The sequence below is a fragment of the Aotus nancymaae genome, unplaced genomic scaffold (genome assembly GCF_030222135.1).
Source record: "Aotus nancymaae isolate 86718 unplaced genomic scaffold, 86718_ANA_hifiasm-v0.15.2.pri h1tg000099l, whole genome shotgun sequence".
NCBI lineage: Eukaryota > Metazoa > Chordata > Mammalia > Primates > Aotidae > Aotus > Aotus nancymaae.
The window spans coordinates 6937728-6962677 of record NW_026988514.1 but is presented as its reverse complement, the minus strand read 5'-3'; the positions used below and the strand labels follow the sequence as shown (position 1 = coordinate 6962677).

The 24950-nt window shown below is 53.1% G+C and overlaps 1 protein-coding gene across 1 annotated transcript; it reads left to right on the top strand.

The window, feature by feature from the left end:
- The first annotated feature begins 12066 nt into the window (after positions 1-12066).
- LOC105707568 (transmembrane and immunoglobulin domain-containing protein 2) lies at positions 12067-16982 on the top strand. Its single transcript, XM_064370079.1, is given in 4 exon segments — positions 12067-12406; positions 16541-16582; positions 16692-16805; positions 16957-16982. Coding segments are annotated over 4 exon segments (522 nt in total).
- Positions 16983-24950: the final 7968 nt, after the last annotated feature.

The following is a 24950-nucleotide window of genomic DNA, read 5'->3' as shown; positions in this document are numbered from 1 at the left end:
GAGAGGTGGAGGTTGCAGTGAGCCAAGATCACGCCACTGCACTCTAGCCTGGGCAACAGAGCAGGACTCTGTCTCAAAAAAAAAAAAAAAAAATGGGCCAGGCTCGGTGGCTCAAGACTGTAATCCCAGCACTTTGGGAGGCCAAGGCAGGCGAATCACGAGGGCAGGAGATTGAGAGCATCCTGGCCAACATGGTGAAACCTCGTCTCTACTAAAATACAAAAAATTAGCCAGGTGTGTGGTGCACACCTGTAGTCCCAGCTACTCAGGAGGCTAAGGCAGGGGAATCACTTGAACCTGGGAGGCTGAGGTTGCAGTGAGCCAAGATTGTGCCACCGCACTTCAGCCTGGCAACAAAATGAGACTCTGTCTCAAAAAAAAAAAAAGAAAAAAGGTTAAACTGTGAGTCCGCTGCACCCAAGTCTGTTTCCTGGTTTTTATGCTGACTACACGGGGCCTCCAGTAGTTTTTGTTTTAGTTGTTTTGTCAACTTCCTGTAAATCTATAATTATTTCAAAATACAAAGTTACAAGAAAACAAAATTAAACCAAAAGGCAGGAGCACTTGGAGAGAGGTTTGTGGAATTCTATTTAAAACAAATAAAAGGGGGTGTGTTTATTTTGATTCTGAAGCAAAGGATAAGCAATAGCTGTTCCCCTGCAGCTGGTGACTTTTTCCCCTGCAATTAGCATGCTCATTATTAACAATGGAAGCTAATTACAGATAACTATCCAGCTGATAACAGCCCAAAAGCAGCTAGTGAATGGTGATAGTTAACCTGTCAGCCTCTCCCTGCCCCTGAGGATTTCCCTGGATGAGGATGGCTTTTTTTTTTTTGAGACAGAGTCTCCCTTTGTTGCCCAGGCTGGAGTGCAATGATGCAATCTCTGCTCACTGCAACCTCCACTTCCTGGGTTCAAGCAATTTTTACTCCTTAGCCTCCCAAGTAGCTGGGACTACAGGCATCTGCCACCACGCCCAGCTAATTTTTTTTGTATTTTTAGTAGAGATAGGGTTTCACTATGTTGGCCTGGCTGGTCTCAAACTCCTGACTTCAAGTGATCCACCCACCTGAGCCTCCCAAAGTGCTGGGATTACAGGCATGAGCCACCGTGCCTAGCCACAATGGCTTTTTAATCTCATGAGGCTTTCCCCAATCAGTACCTACCTCCACCAGCTGGGTGGATCCCTTGGGGTTTTTTCTTTTTCTTTCTCTCTGTTTTTTAGAGACAGGGTCTCCCCCTGTTGCTCAGGCTGGAGTGTGGTGGTGCAGTCATGGCTCACTGCAGCCTCCAACTCCTGGGCTCAAACGATATTCCCACCTTAGCCTCCCTTGGTAGCTGGGACCACCATGCCCAGGTAACTTTTGAAAAGTTTTTTGTAGAGATGGCCTCTTACTTTGTTACCCAGGCTGGTCTCCAACTCCAGGCCTCAAGCAATCCTTTTGCCTCAGCCTCCCAAAGTGCTGTATCATAGGCATGAGCCACCGTGCCTAGCGAGCTTTCAATTTCTTATAACTGCCAAGGAGGACCCCAAATACTTGGAAGGTGAATCCAGAACGCCAACTCCAGGAGGGAAGACATTACTGTCTGTTTTGTTCCCTGATCCGAGGACAGTATCCAGCTATTTGTTGTCCAGGCTGGAGTGCAGTGGCATGATCTCGGCTCACTGCAACCTCCACCTCCCTGGTTCAAGGGATTCTCCCGCCTCATCCTCCCGAGTAGCTGAGATTACAGGTGCCTGATACCATGCCCAGCTCGTTTTTTTATTTATAGTAGAGATGGGTTTTCACCATATTGGCCAGGCTGGTCTTGAACTACTGACCTCAGGCGATCATCCACCTGCCTCAGCCTCCCAAAGTGTTGAGATTACAGGCATGAGCCACTGCACCTAGCCACTGTCTGATACAGGAATCGTCCCCAAGACCCCCAACGACTGATGGCAAGACGGGAGCCTGGAGGGGGTTGCTGTTCACAGCTGGGTGGAGCTGGTGCACGCCGCCCTTATGTACTCTGTTTGCCGGATGCCCTCGATGACCAACCCCGGCTGGTCCTTGAGGCGGGGTGAGCCCTCGAAGTTGGTCCCCCAGTATTCCAGCACGTAGTAGTCGATCTTGCTGTCCTCATCTGGCATGCGCCATACCAGGGTCACAGTTTTCCACCAACAGGGTCTCCGCCAGGTCGATCACTGGCGCACTGGGCACTGCCCAATATGGAAGGGAGAGGGGGTCAGGGTTCTGCACCTGGTGCCGGAGGCAGGGGGCTTGCTACAGCCCCACCCAACCACATGATGGACAATTTTGAGGGCGTGGCCACAATGGGGTTCCACGCTTGGGAGTGGAGCCTTTTTTTAATTTTTGGAACAGTCTTGCTCTTGCCACTGGAGTGTAGTGTCACCATCTTGGCTCACTGCAACCTCCGCCTCCTGGGCTCAAGTGATTCTCCTGCTTCAGTCTCCTGAGTAGTTCGGATTACAGGCGTGCACCACCATGCCTGGCTAATTTTGTATTTTTAGCAGAGATGGGGATTCACCATGTTGGGCAGGGTGGTCTCAAACTCCTGACCTCAGGTGATCTACCTCCTCGGCGTCCAAAAGTGCTGGGATTATAGGTGTGAGCCACTGTGCCTGGCCATGGAGACTCTTTAAGATTCCACCAAGGAGTGGGGGACGGCTGAGCTTTCTCAGGATTCCATCATTTAGAGGCAGAATTCCAAATTCGCTACCATTGAGGGATGTGGCTTTCTTTGGGACTGCATCATAGACAGTGTGGGTTTTCTGCCCATTTTCCCCCGGAGGAGTGGCCTTCTCAGGGCTCCATCCCTGGGGACAGGGTTTTTCCAGAAGCTACTATGTGGTGGGCGGGTCCTTCTCATGGCTTTATCCAGGGGCAAGGTTTCGTGAGGACTCCACTACCTCAGGGCATGGTATTCTCAGGGCTTCACCCCTGGGGTGAGGGGGGGACTTCTTATAGCTCCACCCAGAGGTGTGGGGCTTGATGAGGACTCCACCCCTGTAGGGCTTGGCATTCTCAGGCCTCCACCTACTCCAGGCGGAATTCAGACACCTGGCCGTCCACCTTACTCCATGTCCTGTTTCAGGGTCTCCTAGCCTTCCAGGCCATTCCACCAAAGTCCTGGCCCTCCAATGCATGCCCCTCTCACCAGGGAGTCCCTGTTGCATCTGTCACTCATGCACGAAGTCCACCATAAGGTGACTCATGTTATCACTGACCTTTGCTTTCAATGACACCCGGAAGGCAGGGGCCATGGTCACTCTGTGGGGAAGGAGGTAGCAGGCAGCTTGTGGGGGACCAGGCCGGGTCATCTATGGTATGGGAAGTCCCCTCCCCTGGGCACCTATCCAGGGCTCTAGACTGAGACACCCTCACCAGGTGGCCCCTGTCTTCATACCAGGGGCAGGGGAATGGGGTGGGGGCCAGACCCCAGCTTCTTACCCATGTTTGATTTGCTTGGCAGCCTAGAGAGAGGGACAGAACAACATTCAAAGATTTCTTTTTTTTTTTTTGAGACAGATTCTTGCTCTTTCTCCCAGGCTGGAGTGCACTGGTGTGATCTCGCCTCACTGCAACCTCTGCCTCCCTCGTTCAAGTGATTCTCCTGCCTCGGCTTCCCAAGTAGCTCTGATTACAGGCATCCGCCAACACACCTGGCCAATTTTTGATATTTTTAGAGAGACAGGGTTTCACCACGTTGGCCAGGCTGGTCTTGAACTCTTGACCTCAGGTGATCCACCCACTTTGGCCTTCCAAAGTGCTAGAATTACAGGCATGAGACACCGCACCCAGCCTTTTTATATTATTTTTATCATTTTGAGACAGAGTCTTCCTCTCATCACCCAGACTGCAGTGCAATGGCATGATCTTGACTCACTGCAACCTCCGCCGACCGGGTTCAAGCAATTCTCCTGCGTCAGCCTCCTGAGTAGCTGGGATTATAGGTACCTGCCACCTGGCCCAGCCAATTTTTTGTACTTTTAGAGAGACAGGGATTCATCATGTTGGCCAAGCTGGTCTGAAACTCCTGACCTGAGGTGATGTACCCACCTCAGCCTCCCAAAGTGCTGGGATTACAGGCATGAGCCACCGCGCCTGGCTCAAAGATTTGTTTCTACCAAATCATAAAGCCACTCTACAGACATGAAGACTGAGGCCTGGCGAGGAAGGCATTTGCCAAAGTGTCCCAGCACTGCGGGAAAACACCGTGATTTTTGCCCCTTCTTGACCATGCCCTGAAGACAGAGGATGGCCAAGACAGGCTCCCATCCCCACCCCAACCTCCTGCCCACGACCATTCCATACAGCTGGCAAACTCAGTATATAAAACTATAGGATGCTTAGTTAAATTGGCATTTCAGGCAGGGTGCTGGTGGCTCATGCCTGTAATCTCAGCACTTTGGGAGGCCGAGGCAGGCAGATCACCAGGTCAGAAGTTCAAGACCAACCAGGCACCCGCTACCACACCTGGCTAATTTTTTTTTTGAAACGGAGTCTCACTGTGCCACCCAGGCTGGAGTGCAATGGTGCAATCTCGGCTCACCGCAACCTCCACCTCCCGCATTCAAGTGATTTTCCTGCCTCAGCCTCCCAAGTAGCTGGGACTACAGGTGCCCACCCCTACATCCAGCTAATTTTTTGTGTGTTTAGTAGGGACGGGATTTCACCACGTTGGTCAGGCTGGTCTTGAACTCCCGACCTCAGGTGATCCTCCCGCCTCAGCCTCCCAAAGTGCTGGGATTACAGGCGTGAGACACCTCACCCAGCTTAATTTTTGTATTTTCAGTAGAGACGGGGTTTAACCATCTTGGCCAAGTTGGTCTTGAACTCCTGACCTCGCGATCCACCCACCTCGGCCTCCCAAAGCGCTGGGATTACAGGCGTGAGCCACCTGCGCCGCCAGGGCACACTGTTCTTTACCTGGCAGCATCAGAGGCGCTCATCTGAGGAAAGTCCTCGCTGTCCATGGCCTGCAGAGTCTGGTTGGCGGTCTCTAGAAGCTCCTCAGAACTCTCCAGGGCCCTCGTGAAGGCAGCCAGCTGGTTCTGTGGACACCAGGCACAGAAGGAGGGGACAAGTCACTCCGCTGTCTCAGGCCAACCGAGGGCTCCCCACCCCCTTCAGGATTCAGGATACCATGGCCTTCTTGAACTCCAGGTGGGAGATGGAGGTTGGAGCCTCAAGAGCCCCACCAAATTAGGTCAAGCTCTTGGAAGTACAGCAGAATCCCCGAGGAATCCCTTCCTTAAAAACTCACATGAGGCTCACGCCTGTAATCCCAGCACTTTGGGAGGCTGAGGCGGGTGGATCACGAGGTCAAGAGATCGAGACCATCCAGGTCAACATGGTGAAACCCCATCTCTACTAAAAATACAAAAAATTAGCTGGGCATGGTGGTGCATGCCTGTAATCCCAGCTACTCAGGAGGCTGAGGCAGGAGAATTGCCTGAACCCAGGAGGCGGAGGTTGCGGTTCCAGCCTGGGTAACAAGAGCGAAACTCCTTCTCAAAAACAAAACAAAACAAAACAAAAAACCTCACATGAGGTCGGGTACGGTGATTCACACCTGTAATCCCAGTAGTTTGGGAGGCTAAGGAGGGAGGATCACCTAGGTCAGGAGTTCAAGACTAGCCTGGGCAACATGGTGAAACCCCATCTCTACTAAAAGTAAAAAAACTTAAGGCCGGCCCCGCCCCACCCCGTCCTACCCTCGGTTCTTCCATGGCTGCAGCCCAGGTTACCCCGGCCCGGCCTGAGGGCCCCACGCACTCTGGATCCCCAAGCTGCCTTTGCCTCCGCCAGTAGCCAATGGCCCTACAAGCCCTCGCCGCCGCCGTGCCCCCAGTTAGCGCTCCATCACCGCGCGCACTCCTCAGGTGTGCCCGCCGCGGCCGCCTGGGAAATGTAGTTCCGCGCTGGGCTCCCCCAGATCCCGCACGTCCAGCGCCTGGGGCTCACCGGGCGGTGTTGGTGGTGACATGTAAGCTGGAGAGAGCCCTGGATCAGAAGACAGGGGGCTCAACCCCCAGCCCTGCCTTGGAACCTCAGAATCATCTCTAGAGCTCCAATGCCTCAGTTTCCCCACTTGTTCACCCACGCAGGTTATTCGTTGCTACTCAAATTGTCTAGCCCACCTTCCTGCACCTTGCATTTGCTGAAAATCTAAGGCTTTTGCCAAGTGGGTGTTCAGCCTCCAATGCCTTCTTTCCATTTGTCCCTATGTCACAACTGAACTCCTATACACCCCACAAAGCCCAAGGCTCCAACAGTTCCTCCGGAAGTCTTCATGTCAGCCCAGGCACGGAAGCTAAGAATGTCCGTGTCTAGCTCTGGAAGGACCTGGGGCTTAATCTATCCAGGGTCCCTCAGCAGAGGGAGGGGGGAAGGGTGGAGCTTCAGAATGTTCTGGGAAGGGGAAGGAGTGGGCAGAGGCTGGGAGGGTGTGTGTGTCTGCAGGGGAGGTGAGGTACAGCCACCCCAGGGCCCTCCCTGTGGTCGTGAGGAACCCTGTGGATGATGTAGGCCTTCTCAGTCCGAGTGAGAAAGGAGGTCACTCTGCAGTTTGGTCTGAGACGTTGAGGTCTGTGGGTTTGCTGCCTCCACCCAGAAGGCGCTACAGAATCAAAGGCGGGGGGTGCAAGGTTGGGAGGAACTCCAGAGCCCATGAACCTCCTAAACAGGACCCCCAAGCTTCTCCCAGGCCATGTACTAGGACCCAAAGTTACCAACAGAAATCTATTTCTCTGAACCACAAAGGAAGACTTTATTATTATTTTATTATTATTATTATTTTTGAGATGGAGTCTCACTCTGTCTTCCAGGCTAGAATGCAATGGTGTGATCTCAGCTCACTGCAGCCTCCGCCTCCTGGGTTCAAGTGATTCTCCTGCCTCAGCCTCCTGAGTAGCTGGTATTTACAGGTACGTGCCAGCATGCCCAGCTAATCTTTATATTTTTAGTAGAGATGGAGTTTCACCATGTTGATCAGGCTGATCTGCAACTCCTGACCTCCTGATTAGCCTGCCGTGGCCTCCCAAAGTGCTGGGATTACAGGCATGAGTCAGTGTGCCTGGCTTTTTTTTTTTTTTTTTTCCCAGAGGCAGGGATTCACTCTGTTGCCCAGGCTGGAGTGCAGTGGCACAGTCATGGCTCACTACAGCCTCCAACTCCTGGGCTCAAGTGATCCTCCTGCCTCAGCTCCCGAGTAGCTGGGACCACAGGCATGCACCACCACCCTGGGCTGTTTTTGTTTTTGTTTTTGTTTTTGTTTTTGAGACAGGGTCTCACTCTGTTGCCCAGGCTGGAGTACAGTGGTAGGATCTTGGCTCACTGTAATCTCTGCCTCCCTGGTTCAAGCAATTCTCCTGTCTCAACCCCACTGACTACCTAGGATTACAAGCACCCACCACTAGGCCCAACTAATTTTTGTGTTTTTAGTAGAGATGGGTTTCGCCATGTTGGCTAGGCTGGTCTCAAACTCCTGACCTCAGGTGATCCTCCTGCCTTGGCCTCCCAAAGTGCTGGGATTACAGGCATGAGCCACCACACCCCGCCTGTATCTTTTTTTTTTTTTTTTTTTTAAATAGAGATAGGGTCTCACCATGTTACCAAGGCTGGTCTTAAATTCCTGGGCTCAAGCAATCCTCCCGCCTCAGCCTCCCAAAGTGCTGGGATTACAGGTGTGAGCTATAATGCCCAACAAAAAAAAGACATTTTCAGAGCAAAACACTTGAGGTAGGGACCCTGTCATTTAACTCACCACTCAGGCTTATGCTGCCTGCCCCTCCCCCACAGAGTCACCTGCTCTCTCATTGTGTCTTGCTGTACCCACATGTGTTTATGTACAGCCTTCCAGAAAGATCGCGAGTGGTGCATTCCCCCCACTCACCCAAATACACTCTTTCTTCCTTTTCTTTCTTTCCTTCTTTCTTTTCTTTCTCTTTTTTCTTTCTTTTCTCTTTCTTTTTCTTTCTTTCCTCTCTGTCTCTCCCTTCTTTCCTTTCCTGCTTACTTGACAGAGTTTTCTCTTGCTGCCCAGGCTGGAGTGCAGTGGCACGCTCTCAGCTCTCTGTAACCTCAACCTCCTGGGTTCAAGCGATTCTCCTTCCTCAGACTCTGGAGTAGCTCCGACTACAGGCACCCACCACCATGCCCATCTAATTTTTGTATTTTTAATAGAGACAGGGTTTCATCATGTTGGCCAAGCTGGTCTTGAACTTCTGACCTCAGGTGATCCACCTGTCTCGGCTTCCCAAAATGCTGGGATTACAGATGTAACCCATGTCACCTGGCCCATATACTGCCTTTTAGATAGAAAATGCATTGGGGAAACTGAGGCATGCAGTGGCAGGAAGTGGAACCCCTAGCAGCCTGCAACACCAGATGTCTGCTGTCTGTCTGGTGACGGGTGTCACATCTGCCTCTGCAGCAGGAGGTGGAGATTGTGGCAGGAGTCTGTCAACTGGGAGGGGGAGAGGGGCCTGATGGGCCAGGAATGGGATGAGTACTTGGCCCTCCCTCCCCTCCATAACCCCCTCTTGCTGTCATCCCCAGCTGAGTGCCCCCCAGCTCAGAGCCCCCCTAAACTTCACTCTCTCCATTCTGCCAGATAAGGCTCATCTCCCTCCAAGGGAGTCTCCGTAACGAGACTCAGAACGTTACCAGGGGCTGGAGGATTAAGGAAGGATCCTCTGAGGAAGCCCCTGGGAGACAGTCTAAACCTTGCCCTTCATACCAGCCTGGCCTGGCCTCTCTGCTCTCCATGCTCCACATTGCCTTCGCTCCCTCCCCTTGCTCCAGCATGGGGGCCTTTCTTTCTGTTTTCCCCACCGGAAGGCAGGATCCAACCTTCAGGCCTTTGCAGCTGCTGTTCCAGCTGCCTGATACCCTTCCCCAGATCTCATGTCTCCATCCTCCTCTGCAATTGCATCTCAGATGCTAGAAACTTGACATAACCTCACCTTCTCCAGGAGTCTAACAGACACGTCAGACTCCTCCCGGCCAAAAGCAAACTTTCCACTCCAGTGGCACCACCCTCTGTGTTTCCAGTTGAGGACAAAGGCTGGCCGGCCACATTGGCTCATGCCTGTAATTCTAGCACTTTGGGAGGCTGAGGTGAGTGGATCACCTGAGGTCAGGAGTTTGAGACCATCCTGACCAACATGGTGAAATGCTGTCTCTATGAAAAATGTAAAAATTAGCTGGGCATGGTGGTGGGCGCCTGTAATCCCAGCTCCTCAGGAGACTGAGGTGGGAGAACTGCTTGAACCTGGGAAGTGGAGGTTGCAGTGAGCTGAGATCACACCACTGCACTGCAGCTTGGGCAACAGAGCAAGACTCCCGCTAAAAAAAAAAAAAAAACAAAGGCTACTGCCCTTCACACATTTCCTCAGGTGAAAACCTCCATTCCTCTTTCCCTCTCCTCCAGTTCCAGCTGCTTTGCACATTTTTGTTCATTTGTTTTTGTTTTTTAGAGATGGGTCTCACTATGTTGCCCAGACTGGTCTTGAATTCCTGGCCTCAAGCAATCATCCAGTCCTGGCCTCCCAAAGTGCTGGGATAACCGGCGTGAGCCACCAGGCCCGACCAAGATTTTTTTTATTTTGAGATGATGTCTCACTCTGTCACCCAGGCTGGAGTGCAGTGGGTGATTTCAGCCCACTGAAACCTCCACCTTCCGGGTTCAAGCAATTCTGCTGCCTCAGCCTTCTGAGTAGCTGGGACTACAGGTGCCTGCCACCATGCCCAGTTTTGTTTTTTTTGAGACAGAGTTTCACTCTTGTGCCCAGGTTGGAGTTCAGTGGCATGATTTTGGCTCACTGTAACCTCTGCCTCTCAGGTTCAAGCGATTCTCCTGCCTCAGCTTCCCAAATGGCTGGGATTACAGGCATGCGCCACCAGGCTCAGCTAATTTTGTATATTTAGTAGAGATGAGGTTTATCCATCTTGGTCAGGCTGGTCTCAAACTCCAAACCTCAAGTGATCCACCTGCCTTGGCCTCCCAAAGTGCTGGGATTACAGGTGTGAGCCACTGCACCTGGCCACCCGGATAATTTTTGTATTTTTAGTACAGATGGAGTTTCGCCATTATGGCCAGGCAGGTCTTGAACTCCTGAGCTCAGGTAATTGACCCATCTTGGCCTCCCAAAGTGCTGGGATTACAGGTGTGAGCCATTGCACCCAGCCCATGAGTCCAGGAGGTTTGAGGCTGCAGTGAGCTATGATGGTGCCCTTGTACTCCAGACCGGGCAACAGAGTGAGATGGAGTCTTTTTTTTTTTTTTTAAATATAGAGTCTCGCTCTGTTGTCCACACTAGAGTGCAGTGCCATGGTCTAAAAAAAACCAAAAAGATGGAAAGACAGTGGTCATGGTGGCTCACATCTATAATCCTGGCACTTTGGGAGGCGTAGATGGGAGAATCGCTTGAGGCCAGGAGTTCTACACCAGCCTGGGCAACATAGCAAGACCCCCACCTCTACAAAAACAAAAACAAACAAAAAAATAGCCAGGCACGTGATGCATGCCTGTAGTCCCAGCTACTTAGGAGACTGAGGCAGGAGGGTTATTTGAGCCCAGGAGTTCGAGGCTGCTGTGAGCTATGATGGTGCCACTGCAGTCCAGCCTAGACTATAAAGCCAGACCCCTAACTCTAAAAAAAAAGAAAAAGAAAAAAAAAGCCACCACCTCAGGGAAGCCTTCCCTGATTTCTCTCAATGAGTAGATGTTCCCTGACCTCACTGGTGTCTTCCGTGGCCACCCCCATTCCTTCACCCCATTGCAGTTCTCATTTCATTACTTCCTGTGTCTCTCTTGCCCCAGACTGTCAGCTTCTGAAGGGCAGGGATTTTCATCTGTTTTGGTCACCACGTGTCTGTGTCCCCCACACCCAGCACAGGGCCTGGCGCACGCTAGGAAATCTTTGTGTAGCTGAGTACTGGAGACTATCTTAGAATTCCACAAGTGCTGGGTAACTTACACCCATTTTACAGATGGAGTTGTTGAGCCTCAGCAAGATGTGACCTTCCAAAAGTCGTATAGACAGTGAGGTTCTTTGGGGTTTTTTTATGTTTGATTTTTAGAGACAGGGTGTTGCTCTGTTACCCAGGCTGGAGTGCAGTGGTGTGAACATAGCTCATGACAGCCTCAAACTCCTGGGCTCAAGTGACTGCCTCACTTCAGTCCACCACATGTAGCTCCTTTTTTTTTTTGAGACTCCAGCCCAGGCTGGAGTGCAGTGGCAGGATCTCTGCTCACTGCAACCTCTGCCTCCTGGGTCCCGGTTCAAGCAATTCTCCTGCCTCAGCCTACTGAGTAGCTGGGATTATAGGCATGAGCCACCATGCTCAGCTAATTATTGTATTTTTTTTTTAGATGAATTCTCGCTCTGTCACACAGGGTGGAGTGCAATGACACGATCTTAGCTTACTGCAACCTCCGCCTCCTGGGTTCAAATGATTCTCCTGCCTCAGTCTCCCAAGTAGCTAGGATTAAAGGCACCCCCCAGCATGCCCAGCAAATTTTTGTGTTTTTAGTAGAGATGGGGTTTCACCATCTTGGCCAGGCGGGTCTCCAACTCCTGACCTTAGGTAATCCACCTGTCTCGGCCTCCCAAAGTGCTAGGATTACAGGCATGAGCCACCGTGCCTGGCCACTACTTTTTAAATATTTATTGTAGAGATGAGGTCTTGCTATGTTCCCAAGCTGATCTGGAACTCCTGGGCTCAAGCAATCCTCCCACTTTGGCCTCCCAAAGTGCTAGGACTACAGGCGTGAGCCACTGCGCCCGGATAATTTTTGTATTTTTAGTAGAGAGGCAGTTTCACTGTGTTGACCAGGCTGGTCTGAAACTCCTGACCTCAGGTGATCCACCCACCTCAGCATCCCAAAGTGCTGAGACTACAGGTGTGAGCCACTGTGCCCGGCTTAGACAAGTGGCGTTTCAAACCCAGACTGTGGGCTCCCTCGATGAGGGAGTCACACAGCCTCACACACACACACTGAGAAAGGTCGCCTCCATCTCTTCTGTCCTCCAGTCCTGTAAGGATCCTTAAGCATGAGCGTGCAGCAGGGGCCCCAGCAACTGCAGGTGAGGCAGGGCAGTTAGGCGACTCTGGCCTGCCAGGTGGACCAGGCCCCAGCCTGGGAACAGCTCTGTGTTGAGTGAACCAAGGATGGGAGCGTCCTGTGCCAGCCATACATCACCAATGGCAGCCTCAGCCTGGGGCTCTGTGGGCCCCAGGGATGGCTCTCCTGGCAGGTGCCCAGCCATCTCACCCTGCGACTGGACCCTGTGAGCCTCAACCACAGCGGAAACTACGTGTGCTCGGTGGCCACAGAGATTCCTGAGTTGGAGGAGACTGAGGGCAATGGAACATGGCTCTCAGTGGACTCAGGTATGGGAACCAGCAGAGAGAAGGAGGGGCAGTGGAGAGGATCCTAGAATCTTTTTTTTTTTTTTGAGATGGAGTCTCCCTCTGTTGCCCAGGCTGGAGTACAGTGGCACAATCTCAGTCCACTGCAACCTCCACTTCCTGGGTTCATGTGATTCTCCTGCCTCAGCCTCCTGAGTAGCTGGGATTACAGGCACGCACTACCACACCCGGCTAATTTTTTGTATTTTTTTAGTACAGATGGGGTTTCACTGTGTTAGTCAGGATGCCCTCGATCTCCTGACCTCCTGATCTGCCTGCCTGGGCCTCCCAAAGTGCTGGGATTACATGCGTGAGCCACCTCACCTGGCCGGATCCTAGAAACTTAAGACTTTTGAATCTCAAACTCCTAGAAACAAAAAACTCTCAATTCTTCATATCAAACTTTTTTTATTTTTGAGACACAGCCTTGCTCTGTCGTCCAGATCTTGGAGTGCAGTGGCAATATCTTGGCTCACAGCAACCTCCACCTCCAGCTTCAAGAGATTCTCTTGCCTCAGCCTCCCAAGTAGCTGGGATTCCAATTGCTCACCACCATGCCTGGCTTTTTAGTAGAGATGGAGTGTCACCGTGTTGGCCAGGCTGGTCTCAAACTTCTGACCTTAGGTAATCCACATGGTTTGGCCTCCCAAAGTGATGGGATTACAGACGTGAGCCACTTTGCCTGGCCAGAATCCTAAGACTCTTGAATCTATAACTCCAAGAAACATAAAACTCTGAATCCTTCGTATCAAATTTTTTTTTTAGATGGAGTTTCGCTCTTGTCATCCAGGCTGGAGTGCAATGGCATGATCTTGGCTCACTGCAACCTCTACCTCCCAGGTTCAAGCAATTCTCTTGCCTCAGCCTCTCAAGGAGCTGGGATTACAGGTTCAGCCACCATGCCCAGCTAATTTTTCATTCATTCATTCATTCATTTATTTTGAGACAGGGTTTCACCATGTTGATCAGTCTGGTCTGGAACTCCCAACCTTAAGTGATCTGCCCACCTCGGCCCCACAAAGTGCTGGGATTATAGGCATAAGCCACCACACCGGGCCAATTTTTCTGTACTTCTAGTAGAGACAGGGTTTCACCATGTTGGCCAGGCTGGCCTTGAACTCCTGACCTCAGGTGATCTGCCTGATTTGGCCTCCCAAAGGACTGGGATTACAGGCATGCACCACTGTGCCCGGCCAGAATTTTGCAATTTTAGACTGTGTAAAAACAGAATCCTGGCTGGGCATGGCGGCACACACCTGTAATCCTCGCACTTTGGGAGGCCAAGGTGGGCGATCATGAGGTCAGGAGACTGAGACCATCCTGGCCAACATGGTGAAACTGTCTCTACTACAAATAAAAAAATTAGCCAGGTGTGGTGGTGTGTGCCTGTAGTCCCAGCTACTCGTAAGGCTGAGGCAGAATCACCTGAACCTGGGAGGCAGAGGTTGCGGTAAGCCAAGATCATGCAACTGCACTCCAGCCTGGTGACAGAGAGAGACTGTCTCCAATAAACAAACAAAGAAACAGAAGCCTAGAATTCTAGAATCCAGAATTTGAAAGTCATCAGCCAGGCATCTGTGCCTGGCTAATGACTTGTAGTCCCAACACTTTGGGAGGCTAAGGCGAGAGGATCACTTGAGCCCAGGAGTTGGAGGCTGCAGTCAGCTATGAGCACACCACTGCACTCCAGCCTGGGCAACAGAGCGATATTTTGTCTCTAAATAAAATAAAGCCATTGGCCGTGTGCAGTAGCTCATGCCTGTAATCCCAGTACTTTGAAAGGCCAAGGTGGGTGGATCACCTGCGGTTTGGGGTTTGAGACCAGCCTAGCCAACATGATGAAAACCCCCTCTCTACTAAAAACACAAAATCAGCCTGGTGTGGTGGTGCGAGCCTATAATCCCAGTTATTCGGGAGGTTAAGGCAGGAGAATTGCTTGAACCTGGGAGGTGGAGGTTGCAGTGAGCCGAGATCACAGCAGTGCACTCCAGCCTGGGCCACAGAGTGAGACTCCCTCTCACAAAGAAGCCATGGACTCTCAAAGTTGGAAGAAACTCTCCATATCAGCAAAGGCAGCTGCCTCATTTTACAGATGAGACAGGTGAGGCCAGAGAGAGCCAAGACATGCCTAGTACTATCCACTAGGCAGGGGTGCAGCCTGTGCCCTCCCCACTTTGCCATGCCACCCCCTTATAGACCCATCCTGGGCAGAATCAGGAAACACAAGGGGATCCAGGCTTTCCCTCCTGCTCTGTGAGGGGTGGCTGTGGGCCCCAGGCATCTGCCCAGCCCCCTCTGGCAGAAGGGAGCTCCCAGCCCCCAGCTCCTAGAGATGCCCGTTCCTCTCCAGCTGGTAGGACCAGCCTGCTGACAGGGACAAGTGCCTGCCTCAAGGGAGGGGTGTGTTATACTGCCTTACCCATCTCCCCCCACCCCTCCAATGTCAAAGGGGCCAATTAGCAATTAGAGGAGGCCGGGTGGTGGAGGTGCCAAGCTGTGCATTGGCAGTTTGAGAGAGCAGGGAGCCGGCAAGGGTCCAGCCTCACACAGCTGGCTTCCCCATCCCCTCCAACCTGGAACAGAAGCTTGGTAGCCCCCACAGATCGCCTGCCAACCTCAGAAGCTGTAAGAGGAGGGGGTTGGGGTGCTGGACCTTATCTTAATTGGGGAATTCACAGCCCTTAGGGTGGGGTTCCTGTATATTATACAAACCTGGATTCAAGCCTCTGTTTCATTTACTTGCTGTGTGACCTTCAGCAAGTGACTTGACCTCTCTGTGCCAGTTCCCTCTGCTGTCAAAATACACTGAATAGTGTTTCCTCAGCGGCTAGGTGACTTTAGAGGGGTTATAGCTAAAGTGCTATAATCCAAGTGCAGTGGCTCACGCCTGATATCTCAGCACTTTGGGAGGCCAAGGCAGGAGGATTGCTGGAGGCCAGGAGTTCAAGACCGGCTTGGCTAACACAGCAAGATCCCATCTCTACAAAAAATTCTAAAATTAGCAGGCATGGTGGCACGCACCCTAGTCCCAGCTACTTGAGAGGCTGAGGTGGGAGGATCGTTTGAGCCCAGGATTTGTTGACTGCAGTGAGCTATGATCGTGCCACTGCACTCCAGCCTGGCCGACACAGAGAGACCCTGTCTCCAGAAAAACACACAGCAACAACAAAGCAGTGCTTAGCACAGGGCCTGGACATAGTAAGTGCTCAAGTAACCTAAGTGTTACCTTCTCTGAGCTGAGGTGAGAAAGGGCTTTGTTCGAAGCTGGTCCTGGCCGCCTGCTGGGTAGGGGACCCTCGCCAAGAGACTTAGGCGCTTTGAGTCTCAGTTTCCCCATCTGTAAAATGGTGTGGCTCAGAGTCCACGCTCTAACAAAAAAACAACCGAACAGGAGCCCCAGGACAAAGATGGCGGAGCTCACGATGACAAGTCCGAGCTGGCAGTTTTCCACAATGACCCAACCAGACAGGGATCATAAGCCTCATTTTTCTTTCTTTTTTTTTTTTTTATTGCATTTTAAGTTTTAGGGTACATGTGAAGAACATGCAAGATTGTTGCATAGGTACACACATGGCAGTGTGATTTGCTGCCTTCCTCCCCATCACCTATATCTGGCATTTCTCCCCATGCTATCTCTCCCCAACTCCCCATCCCTCTTTTCTTTTTTTTTGAGACAGAGTCTTGCTCTATCACCCACACTGGAGTGCAGTGGCACAATCTTGGCTCACTGCAGCCTCTGCCTCCTGGATTCCAGCGATTCTCTTGCCTCGGCCTCCTGAGAAGCTGGGACTACAGGTGCACACCACCACGCTCAGCTAATTTTTATCTTTTTAGTAGAGACAGGGTTTCACCATGTTGCCTAGGCTGGTCTCGAACTCCTGACCTCAAGTGATCCTCTTGCCTCAGCCTCCCAAAGTGCTCGGATTGTAGGCGTGAGTCACCGTGCCCTGCCGAGCCTCATTTTTCAGAAGAGGAAACTGAGGTTCAGAGTAAACACCTGCCCGAAACCACAAAGCCTGACAGGAGGAGGAACACTTACGTCCCCCTTTGTGAGTTCTGTCCTTGGAGGGTACAGGAGCCTGACGGTCTCCCAGGACATAGATTTCCTGTCTGTAGATGACCCCCCACAGAACAGAAACCCCACCCCAAACTTCCCAGGTGGGCCCTGCCCCGTGTTCCTCCCCCAGCATCTTCCTCCCGCAGTGACTTCCTCCCCCATCACCGCCCCCAACCTCCCGTTTAGACCATCCCTTCTCCCCCAACCCAGGACTCCTCTTCGTGCTGCTGGGGGTGGGGATCGTGGGTGTGGCCTCAATGGTGCTGGGCGCCGGGTTCTGTGGCCACCGCCACTGCCAGCAAAGGGACTCAGGTAACAACCCAGGTAAGGTGTGGTGGGGCGGAGGAGGCAGGAAGTGCAGCTGCTTGACAGAGATCCACTGCATCTGCGCTCCTGCTTCGGCTTCCGGGAAGGAGGGAGGAGGGATGAAGGCAGGGGAAGCCTGGCTCCTATGTCCTATACCCATATTTTTCAGAAATAGAGACAAAGCTCTTAGCTTGAGCAACATAGCAAGATCCCATCTCTACAAAAAATTAAAAATTAGGCTGTGCACGGTGGCTTATGCCTGTAATCCTAGCTCTTTGGGAGTCCGAGGTGGGAGGATTATTTGAGCTCAGGAGTTCAAGACCAGCCTGGGTAACATGGCAAAACCGTCTCTACTAAAAATACAAAAACTAACCAGGCGTGGTGGCCTGTGCCTGTAGTCCCAGCTGCTCGGGAGGTTGAGGCAGGAGAATCACTGGAACTGGGGAGGTAGAGATTCAAGTGAGCTGAGACTGCCTCACTGCACTCCAGCCTGGGCGACACAGCGAGGCTCCATCTCAATAACAACAAAAGTAGCCAGGCTCAGTGACACACGCCTATGGTCCCAGCAACTCAGGAGGCTGAGGTGGGAGGACTGCTTGAACCCAGGAGGTGGAGGCTGCGGTGAGCTATGGTTTCCCCACTGCACTCCAGCCTGGGTAACAGAGAGTTACCCAGTCACTCCAGTCTGGGTGACAGAGAAAGACCCTGTCTCAAAGAAAAAAAAAAAAAAAAAATCAGGCAAGGTGGCTCACACCTGTAATCCCAACACTTTGGGAGGCCAAGGCGGGCAAATCATGTTAGGAGTTTAAGACCAGCCTGACCAACATGGTGAAACCGCATCTCTACTAAAAATACAAAAAAAAAAAAAATTAGCTGGGCATGGCGGCACACACCTGTAATCCCAGCTACTCAGGAGCCTGAGGCAGAAGAATTGCTTGAACCCAGGAGGCTTTTTTATTTATTTTATTTTTTATTTTTTTATTTTTATTTTTATTAATTTTTTTAAGACAGGGTTTCACCATGTTGGCCAGGCTGGTCTTGAACTCATGAATTCAAATGAGCCACCTGCCTCAGCCTCGCAAAGTGCTGGGATTGCAGACGTTAGCCACCACACTGGCCCAAGAATTGTTTTGTTTTGTTTTTGAGATGGAGTCTCTCTCTGTCGCCCAGGCTGGAGTACAGTATCCAGATCCTGGCTCCTGCAACCTCCGCCTCCGGGTTCAAGCAATTCTCCTGCCTCAGCCTCCTGAGTAGCTGGGACGTGCCACCACGCCCTGCTAATTTTTGTATTTTTAGTAGAGACAGGGTTTCACCATATTGGCCAGGCTGGCATCGAACTGCTGACCCCATGATCTGCCTGCTTTGGCCTCCCAAAGTGCTGGGATTACAGGTGTGAGCCACTGCTCCGACCAAAAGTTTTTATTTTATTTATTTATTTTTTTGAGACAGGGTCTCACTCTGTCGCCCAGGCAGGAGTATGCAGTGGTACGATCCCGCTCACTGCAACCTCCACCTCCCAGGTTCAAACAATTCTCCTGCCTCAGACTCTGGAGTAGCTGGGACTACAGGTGCCTGCCACCATGTCCCACTAATTTTTGTATTTTTGGTAGAGATGGGTTTTCACCATTTTGGCCAGGCTGGTCTTGAACTCATGACCTCAGGTGATCCGCCCGCCTCTGCCTCCCAAAGTGCTGGGATTACAGGTGTGAGCCACTATGCACAGCATTTTTTTTTTTTTTTTTGGATGCAGGGTCTTGCTGTGTCACCCAGGCTGGAGTGGAGTGGCTCAATCATGACTCACTGCAGGCTTGACCTCCTAGGCTCCAGTGATCCTCAAGCCTGCGCTTCATGAGTAGCTGGGACTATAGGTGTGCACCACTGCAACTGGCTAATATTTTGATTTTTTTAGTGGGGAGAGACAAGGTCTCACTCTGTTAGCCAGGACTGGTCTTGAACTGCTGGAGTCAAGCAATCCTCCCACCTTGACCTCCCAAACTGCTGGGATTACAGGCATGAGCTACTGCTCCTGGTGGCCTGAGTTCAAATCTTGGTAAGCTAGAACCCTATGAAACTTTGGGGAAGTCACTGCTCTTCTGCGAGCCTCAGTTTCCACTTCTGCAAAATGGGAACATAGTGGTCGGAAGGGCAGAGTCACAGGGAGGATGTTTACGTGCCCAGTAGGGGAGCCACTCCCTCACATCTGTTTTAGAAAGGTCCCACCAGGTTCAAAGAGGAAGGGGTGCTAAGGAGAGAGGACTGAAGGGCCGTGGGGATGGCCATGGAGGAAGAGGACCTGGAGACCTAGCAGGGTGGTCAGAGAGGCAGGAGGACAGATATCAGGCAGGTGCGGTGGCTCACACCTGTAATCCCAGCACTTTGGGAGGCCGAGGCGGGAGGATCATCTGAGGTCAGAAGCTCCAGATGATCCTGGCCAACGTGGTGAAATCCCGGTTCTACTGTGTAAGGTTTGTTCTTGGGTTCTTACCGCGTTTAAAACGAAGAAACTGAGGCCAGCACAAAGATAATCCAATATTCAGGCTCCCGGGTGAGGTTCTGCGGTCCGGACAGGAAGGGCCGGAGAAGTCGCACGGACTCCTCTCAGGCAGGGGGGTTTTATAGGGAGTAGAGGCGTCTGACTGGTTGTCCCTAAGGTAAGTGGGACAAAATGGAGGGGAGTGGGACCTGGATGGAACAAAATGGAGGGGAGTGGGGCCCAGATAGGACAAAATACTGGCAGGGAGTGGGGCCCAGATTGGACAAAATAGTAGGCAGGAAGACAAAATGGCAGGCATGGGGTGGGGCCTGCAGAAGACAAAATGGCAGGCACAGAGTGGGGCCTGGATAGGACAAAATAGTAGGTAGGGAGTGGGGCCCAGATGGGACAAAATGGTATCAGGTAGGTCCTGATGGGGCTTTTTTTCCCCAGGCTCCGGCGGGGGCGGGGGGGTGTCCAAGCTCTCGGAAAGGGGGTGTGTCCGAGCTCCCAGTGAGGGTAGGAGGCGTGTCCGAGGTCCCCGCGAGGGGAGGGGGTGTGTCCGAGACCCCGGCGAGGCAACCGGCCTTACATACTGAAAATACAAAACTTAGCAGGTCGTGGTGGTGCATACCTGTAATCCCAGCTACTTGGGAGATGGAGGTGAGAGAATTTGCTTGAACCTGAGAGGCAGAGGTTGCAGTGAGCCAAGATCCCACCACTGTACTCCAGCCTGGGAGACAGAGGGAGACCCTCCTGTGCCTCAAAACACACACAAAAAAGAACAGACCTCTCCAAGCAGGTGGAGGTCTGGAGGACTGGGAAGGGCCTGTCTGGTGCCCCCGTCCCCTCTGTGATCACACATAAAACAAGCTCTCTCTCCACGATCCAGGGAGCCCAACCTGAGCCTCGTCTCCACCCAGTCTCCTGGGGCCACCCAGCCACGCACCTCCTCCCCGGGGCCGCCCAGAAGGGCCTTGGCTCTGGCCGTATCCGCAGCCTCCACCTTGATAAGCCGATGCTTGGGAAAGCCATACTTGGCATCTCCGGGGTTCTTGGAGTCCCCTGGGCCCGCGGGATCCAGCTCCAAAAGGCTCTCCGCCGTCCTCATAGGGGTCTTTGAAGTCCAGGTGCTTCTGCTCCCGGTAGGCCCTCAGGATGTCGCTCTCGGTGTCGTCCGGGGTGGGCGGCTGCGGAGGCGGCCTCCGATAGCCAAAGCTCAGGTAGTCGGGTAGCCACTTGGCCATTTGGGTGCCTGTCACCCCCAATCCGGCCACTGTCAGAGGGACCCCCATATGCGCTTCTCCGGGCCCCTTTCCCCAGGGAGGAGGAGGAAGAGGAGGATGAGAGGAAGAACAGGAAAGAGGAGAAAGGTCAGGTGCGCCCTTTGGCGGGGCTCTGGATGGATAGAGGGAAGGAAAAGGTGAACGAGAAGGAGGAAAAGGAGGCGACGGAAAAGGGTGGAGGACAAACCCACCTTAGTCTGGTTGGGGAAGCACCGCGGGGGAAGGGGTGCCCCGCAAGGCCCTGAGCCCCTCTCGCTGGGGGCCAGGGCGAGGGGCATCCGCGGAGGCGCGCGGAGTTTCCGCGGGCAGCGCGGTTCTCTGGCGCCGCTCGGCCGCCCGCCGCCTCCTCGAAGCTCCGGGATCCCTTCCTGGGTTCCGGAGATCGGGGCCAGCGCCGCCTACAGACGCTCCCGGCCCCTTGCCCAGCCTGGACGCCGGGGATCTCAGCGCAGCGGGGGTGCTCCCCAGGGGCGCGGGCGCCGCGCGCAAAGTTGGGGAGCCGAGATGGTGACCCCAGCGGGAAGCATCCTTTGCCGCGCTCCTCTCGGCTCAGCGGGGAGCCCCAATCCCGCCGCCACCGGCTGGGCCGCCTCGATCCGGCCCCAGCCACCCGCGCAAAGAGAAATAAAAACCTCCTTCAATCCCTCTTCATGCTTTCTGAGAGACTTTCCCCGCCTCCGCCGGCTCGCGGCCGGGAGGTGGCACGCAGGAAGCTGGGGAGGAGGCGCGCGGGAGAAAGGCCAGGTTCCCACCAGCCGCGGGCCGCGTCCGGCGCAGCAGCGTCAAGGCTCCCCCGCCTCCCCTCTGCCGCATCCCCCGCCTCTCCCCTCCCGCTGCGCTCCCCTCACAGGTGACTGAGACCTTCAACTGTTCTGGGGAGGGAGGAAGTCGCTGCCCGCGGAGAGAAAGGGGGCCGGGGACGTCAGTATCCGGGGCTGAGGCCACGGCGGCTGAACACTGACCCTGAGGCCCGAAACTGACCGCAGCCAGCGAGGAGCGCCGGAGGTGGGGACCCGCTGGGAGGGACACAGCTGGGGAGGGGTAGATGGAGGGGAGGGGGAAATTGACCGGGAAATGGAGGACTGGACTTGACAGCCAGAAGGGGTGACAGCCCGCAGAGGTGGGTGGGAATGGCCAACACGGAAGGTCGAAATGGAACCGATGTCTGGGAATGAAACTGACCAGGAGAGTGGGGGTGTGGAAATTGGTGGAGAGGTCACTGGCTGAACTGATATTGACTCAGCGAGAAGGAAGAGGCGGGCAAAGGAAGGGAGGATGGGGATCGGGCTTCCCCTCCTCCAAGAGGGCTCCGTTCTGCACCCCCACCCCCACCCCGGGACTAATTACGGACAGGGGAAGGGTTTGGGGCAGCTGGCATGGAGAAGGGAGATGGTATCTGTGTCTGGAGCCTGTCCTGGACATCTGTCTCTTTGTGGCTTCTGGGAGCAGGGGAAGAGGGGCAGAAGTGAGAGGGGTCTGGCCTGTCCTGGCTGCCTGTTGTCAGCCGCCCTTGTCTGTGGGTGAGAGTGAGAGGTTTTGGGGGTGGGAGAGAAAGGGGAGCCACTGGCCAATTTTCCAGGGCAGAACCATTTTTTTTTTCCTTCCCCATAAGGGGGCTTGCCCAGTTCCTCCTAATGGCTGGAGTGAGAGAGGGGTGGTCAGGAAGGATGGGACCCCAGATTCTCTCATCTTGTGGCCATCCCCATCCCCCTGGTTGGGTACAGGTTATAGCTTGGAGGGGACAGTTGGAGGACAAGAAAGAAGTCAGAACCAACACTGCTATGACTGGGCCTCCTGGCAGGACCCGGGGCTGGGGTCAGGGTCTGTCACTCACCGAGTCTTGGTTTCCTTATTTGAAAGATGTGGTTGCTACCAGGAAAACCCAGACAGCTTGAGGAAGGATCCCCGAAGAGAGCAAGTTATCACTCAGCTTTCTCATTTTACCGATGGGGAAACTGAGGCACAGAGCTGGGAGGGACTTATTCAGAGCTACTCCACAGCTCATTCTGCCTGGACATCGCCATGGGGACTGGCCTAGGTGGCCCTGGAGTCTCTCGCTCTCTTTTTTTTTTTTTTGAGATTGGGTCTCACTCTGTCACCCACGCTAGAGTGCAGTGGCCCAATCCATCTCTGCTCACTGCAACCTCCGCCTCCCAGATTCAAGCAATTCTCCTGCCTCAGCCTCCTGGGTAGCTGGGGTTAGAGGCACCCACCACCACACCCGGCTAATTTTTGTATTTTTAGTAGAAACGGGGTTTTACCATGTTGGCCAGGCTGGTCTCTAACTCCTGACCTCAGGTGATCCACCCACCTTGGCCTCCCAAAGTGCTGGGATTACAGGCATGAGCCACCGCGCCCAGCCTGGTGTCTCTTCAGGGAATCAGCTCTGCAACTCCTCTCCACGATGAGCTCCATTTTCCAGATGGGGAAACAGACCTGGAGCCAGCAAGGCAAAGCCCCTGAAGGCCGCAGGCATCTAGACCCTTCTGTTCCTCCCTTCCCTGCACTGACTGTGTCCTCCAACACAAACCTGTTGAACTCCTTTCTCTTTCTGGAAGTGCACGGCCACCCCCGCTTCTGCCCTACCCTTTCTGATCAGTGATCATCCCTGACAAGGCAGTGTACCCTTGGTGCAGCCAGGGAGCACAGTGGGTAATTGTCCTGCTTTCTGTCAGCTGCAAGGCAATTCCAGGGTAGGGAGATGAGCTGTTGACAGATCTCATCAAATCCGACTCATCTGCCGGATAGAACTAGATATCTGAGGTATAAATAGTTGAAAGGGGTCTTCTAATTACGGTCTGTGTTAGGAATAGCAATCAGAGACCCCGGGACCAGAATCAAACAACGTTTGACTTTCCTGTGCTTTGGAGCTGGCTTCTCCTGGGGCTGCCCCCTCACCCCACCCAAAGCAGGGGAGTGGGGAGAGCCTTGTGGGGAGGGGCAGAAGGAGGTAAAGGAGAAAGAGATCCAGGCTGGAGGTCCGATCACCTTGCCCTGTGACCTTAAATCAGCTGTATAAACTTGTGAGCTTGAGTTTTCTCTTTTTCTTTTTTTTGAGAAAGGTCTCACTCTATTGCCCATGCTGGGGTGCAGCATTGCAGTCATAGCTTGCTGCAGCCTCAACATCCTGGGCTCAAGCAATCCTTCCATCTCAGCCTCCTGGTAGGTAGGACTGCAGGTGCATACCACCACACCCCAGTAATTTTTTGTTTGTATAAAAACAGGGTCTCTCTGTTTCGCCCAGACTGAAGTGTAGTGTTGCAATCACAGCTCACTGCAGCCTCAACATCCTGGTTTCAAGCAATCATCCTATCTCAGCCTCCTGGTAGCTAGGACTACAGGTGCACACCATCACACCCAGCTAATTTTTTTTGGAGAGACTGGGTCTCGCTGTGTTTCCTGGGCTGTTCTTGAACTCCTGTCTTCAAGCGATTCTCCTGCCTCCCTAAGTGCTGGAAGTGTAATCCCAGCACTTCGGCCTCCCAGAGTGCTGGGATTACAGGCCTGGGCCACTGCCCCTGACTCTGAGCTTTGGATTTCTGACCAGGAGAGGAGGGAAACCAGGGAGGGCTACCAGGAGGTGGTCATGGAGTGGGCAATAACAAGGAGGTGGGCTGGACAGTGGGACCCTCCTTCCCCAGCATTCACAGTCTGAGAGGCAGCTGATGGGGGGCTCCTCCAGGGTGGGTGGGGCCCAGGGAACCAGCCTGCAGAGATTCTTCCGGCTTCCAGAATCCCAGCCTGTCAGATAATGGCTGATGACGAGGATGTTTTCTCACCTGGTACATGAAAGAATAAGAGCTCGCTCCTGTTAAGCGCTTACGGCCAGGCACTGATTTTGTTTCTTTTTGTTTTGCTTTGTTGCTTTTTGTTTGTTTTTGAGGCTGAGTCTAGCTAGCTCTGTCACCCAGGCTGGAGTGCAGAGGCACGATGTTGGCTCACTGCAACCTCTGCATCTCGGGTTCAAGTGATTCTCCTGCCTCAGCCTCCCTAATAGCTGGGATTACAGGTGTGTACTACCCTGTATGGCTAATTTTTATATTTTTAGGAGATACGGGGTTTCTCCATGTTGGCCAGGTTGGTCTTGAACTCCTGACCTTGTGATCCACCTGCATCAGCCCCGCAAAATGCTGGGATTAGAGACTTGAGCCACCATGCCTGGCCTCGTTGCTTTTTTTTTTTTTTTTTTGAGATATAATTCACATCGGCTGGGTGCAGTGACTCATGCCTGTAATCCCAGCACTTTGGGAGGCCGAGGTGGGCAGATGACCTGAGGTCAGGAGCTCGAGACCAGTCTGGCCATCATGGTGAAACTCCGTCTCTACTAAAAACACAAAAATTAACCAGGCTTGGTGGGGAGCTCCTGTAATCCCAGCTACTCAGGAGGCTGAGGCAGGAAAATCA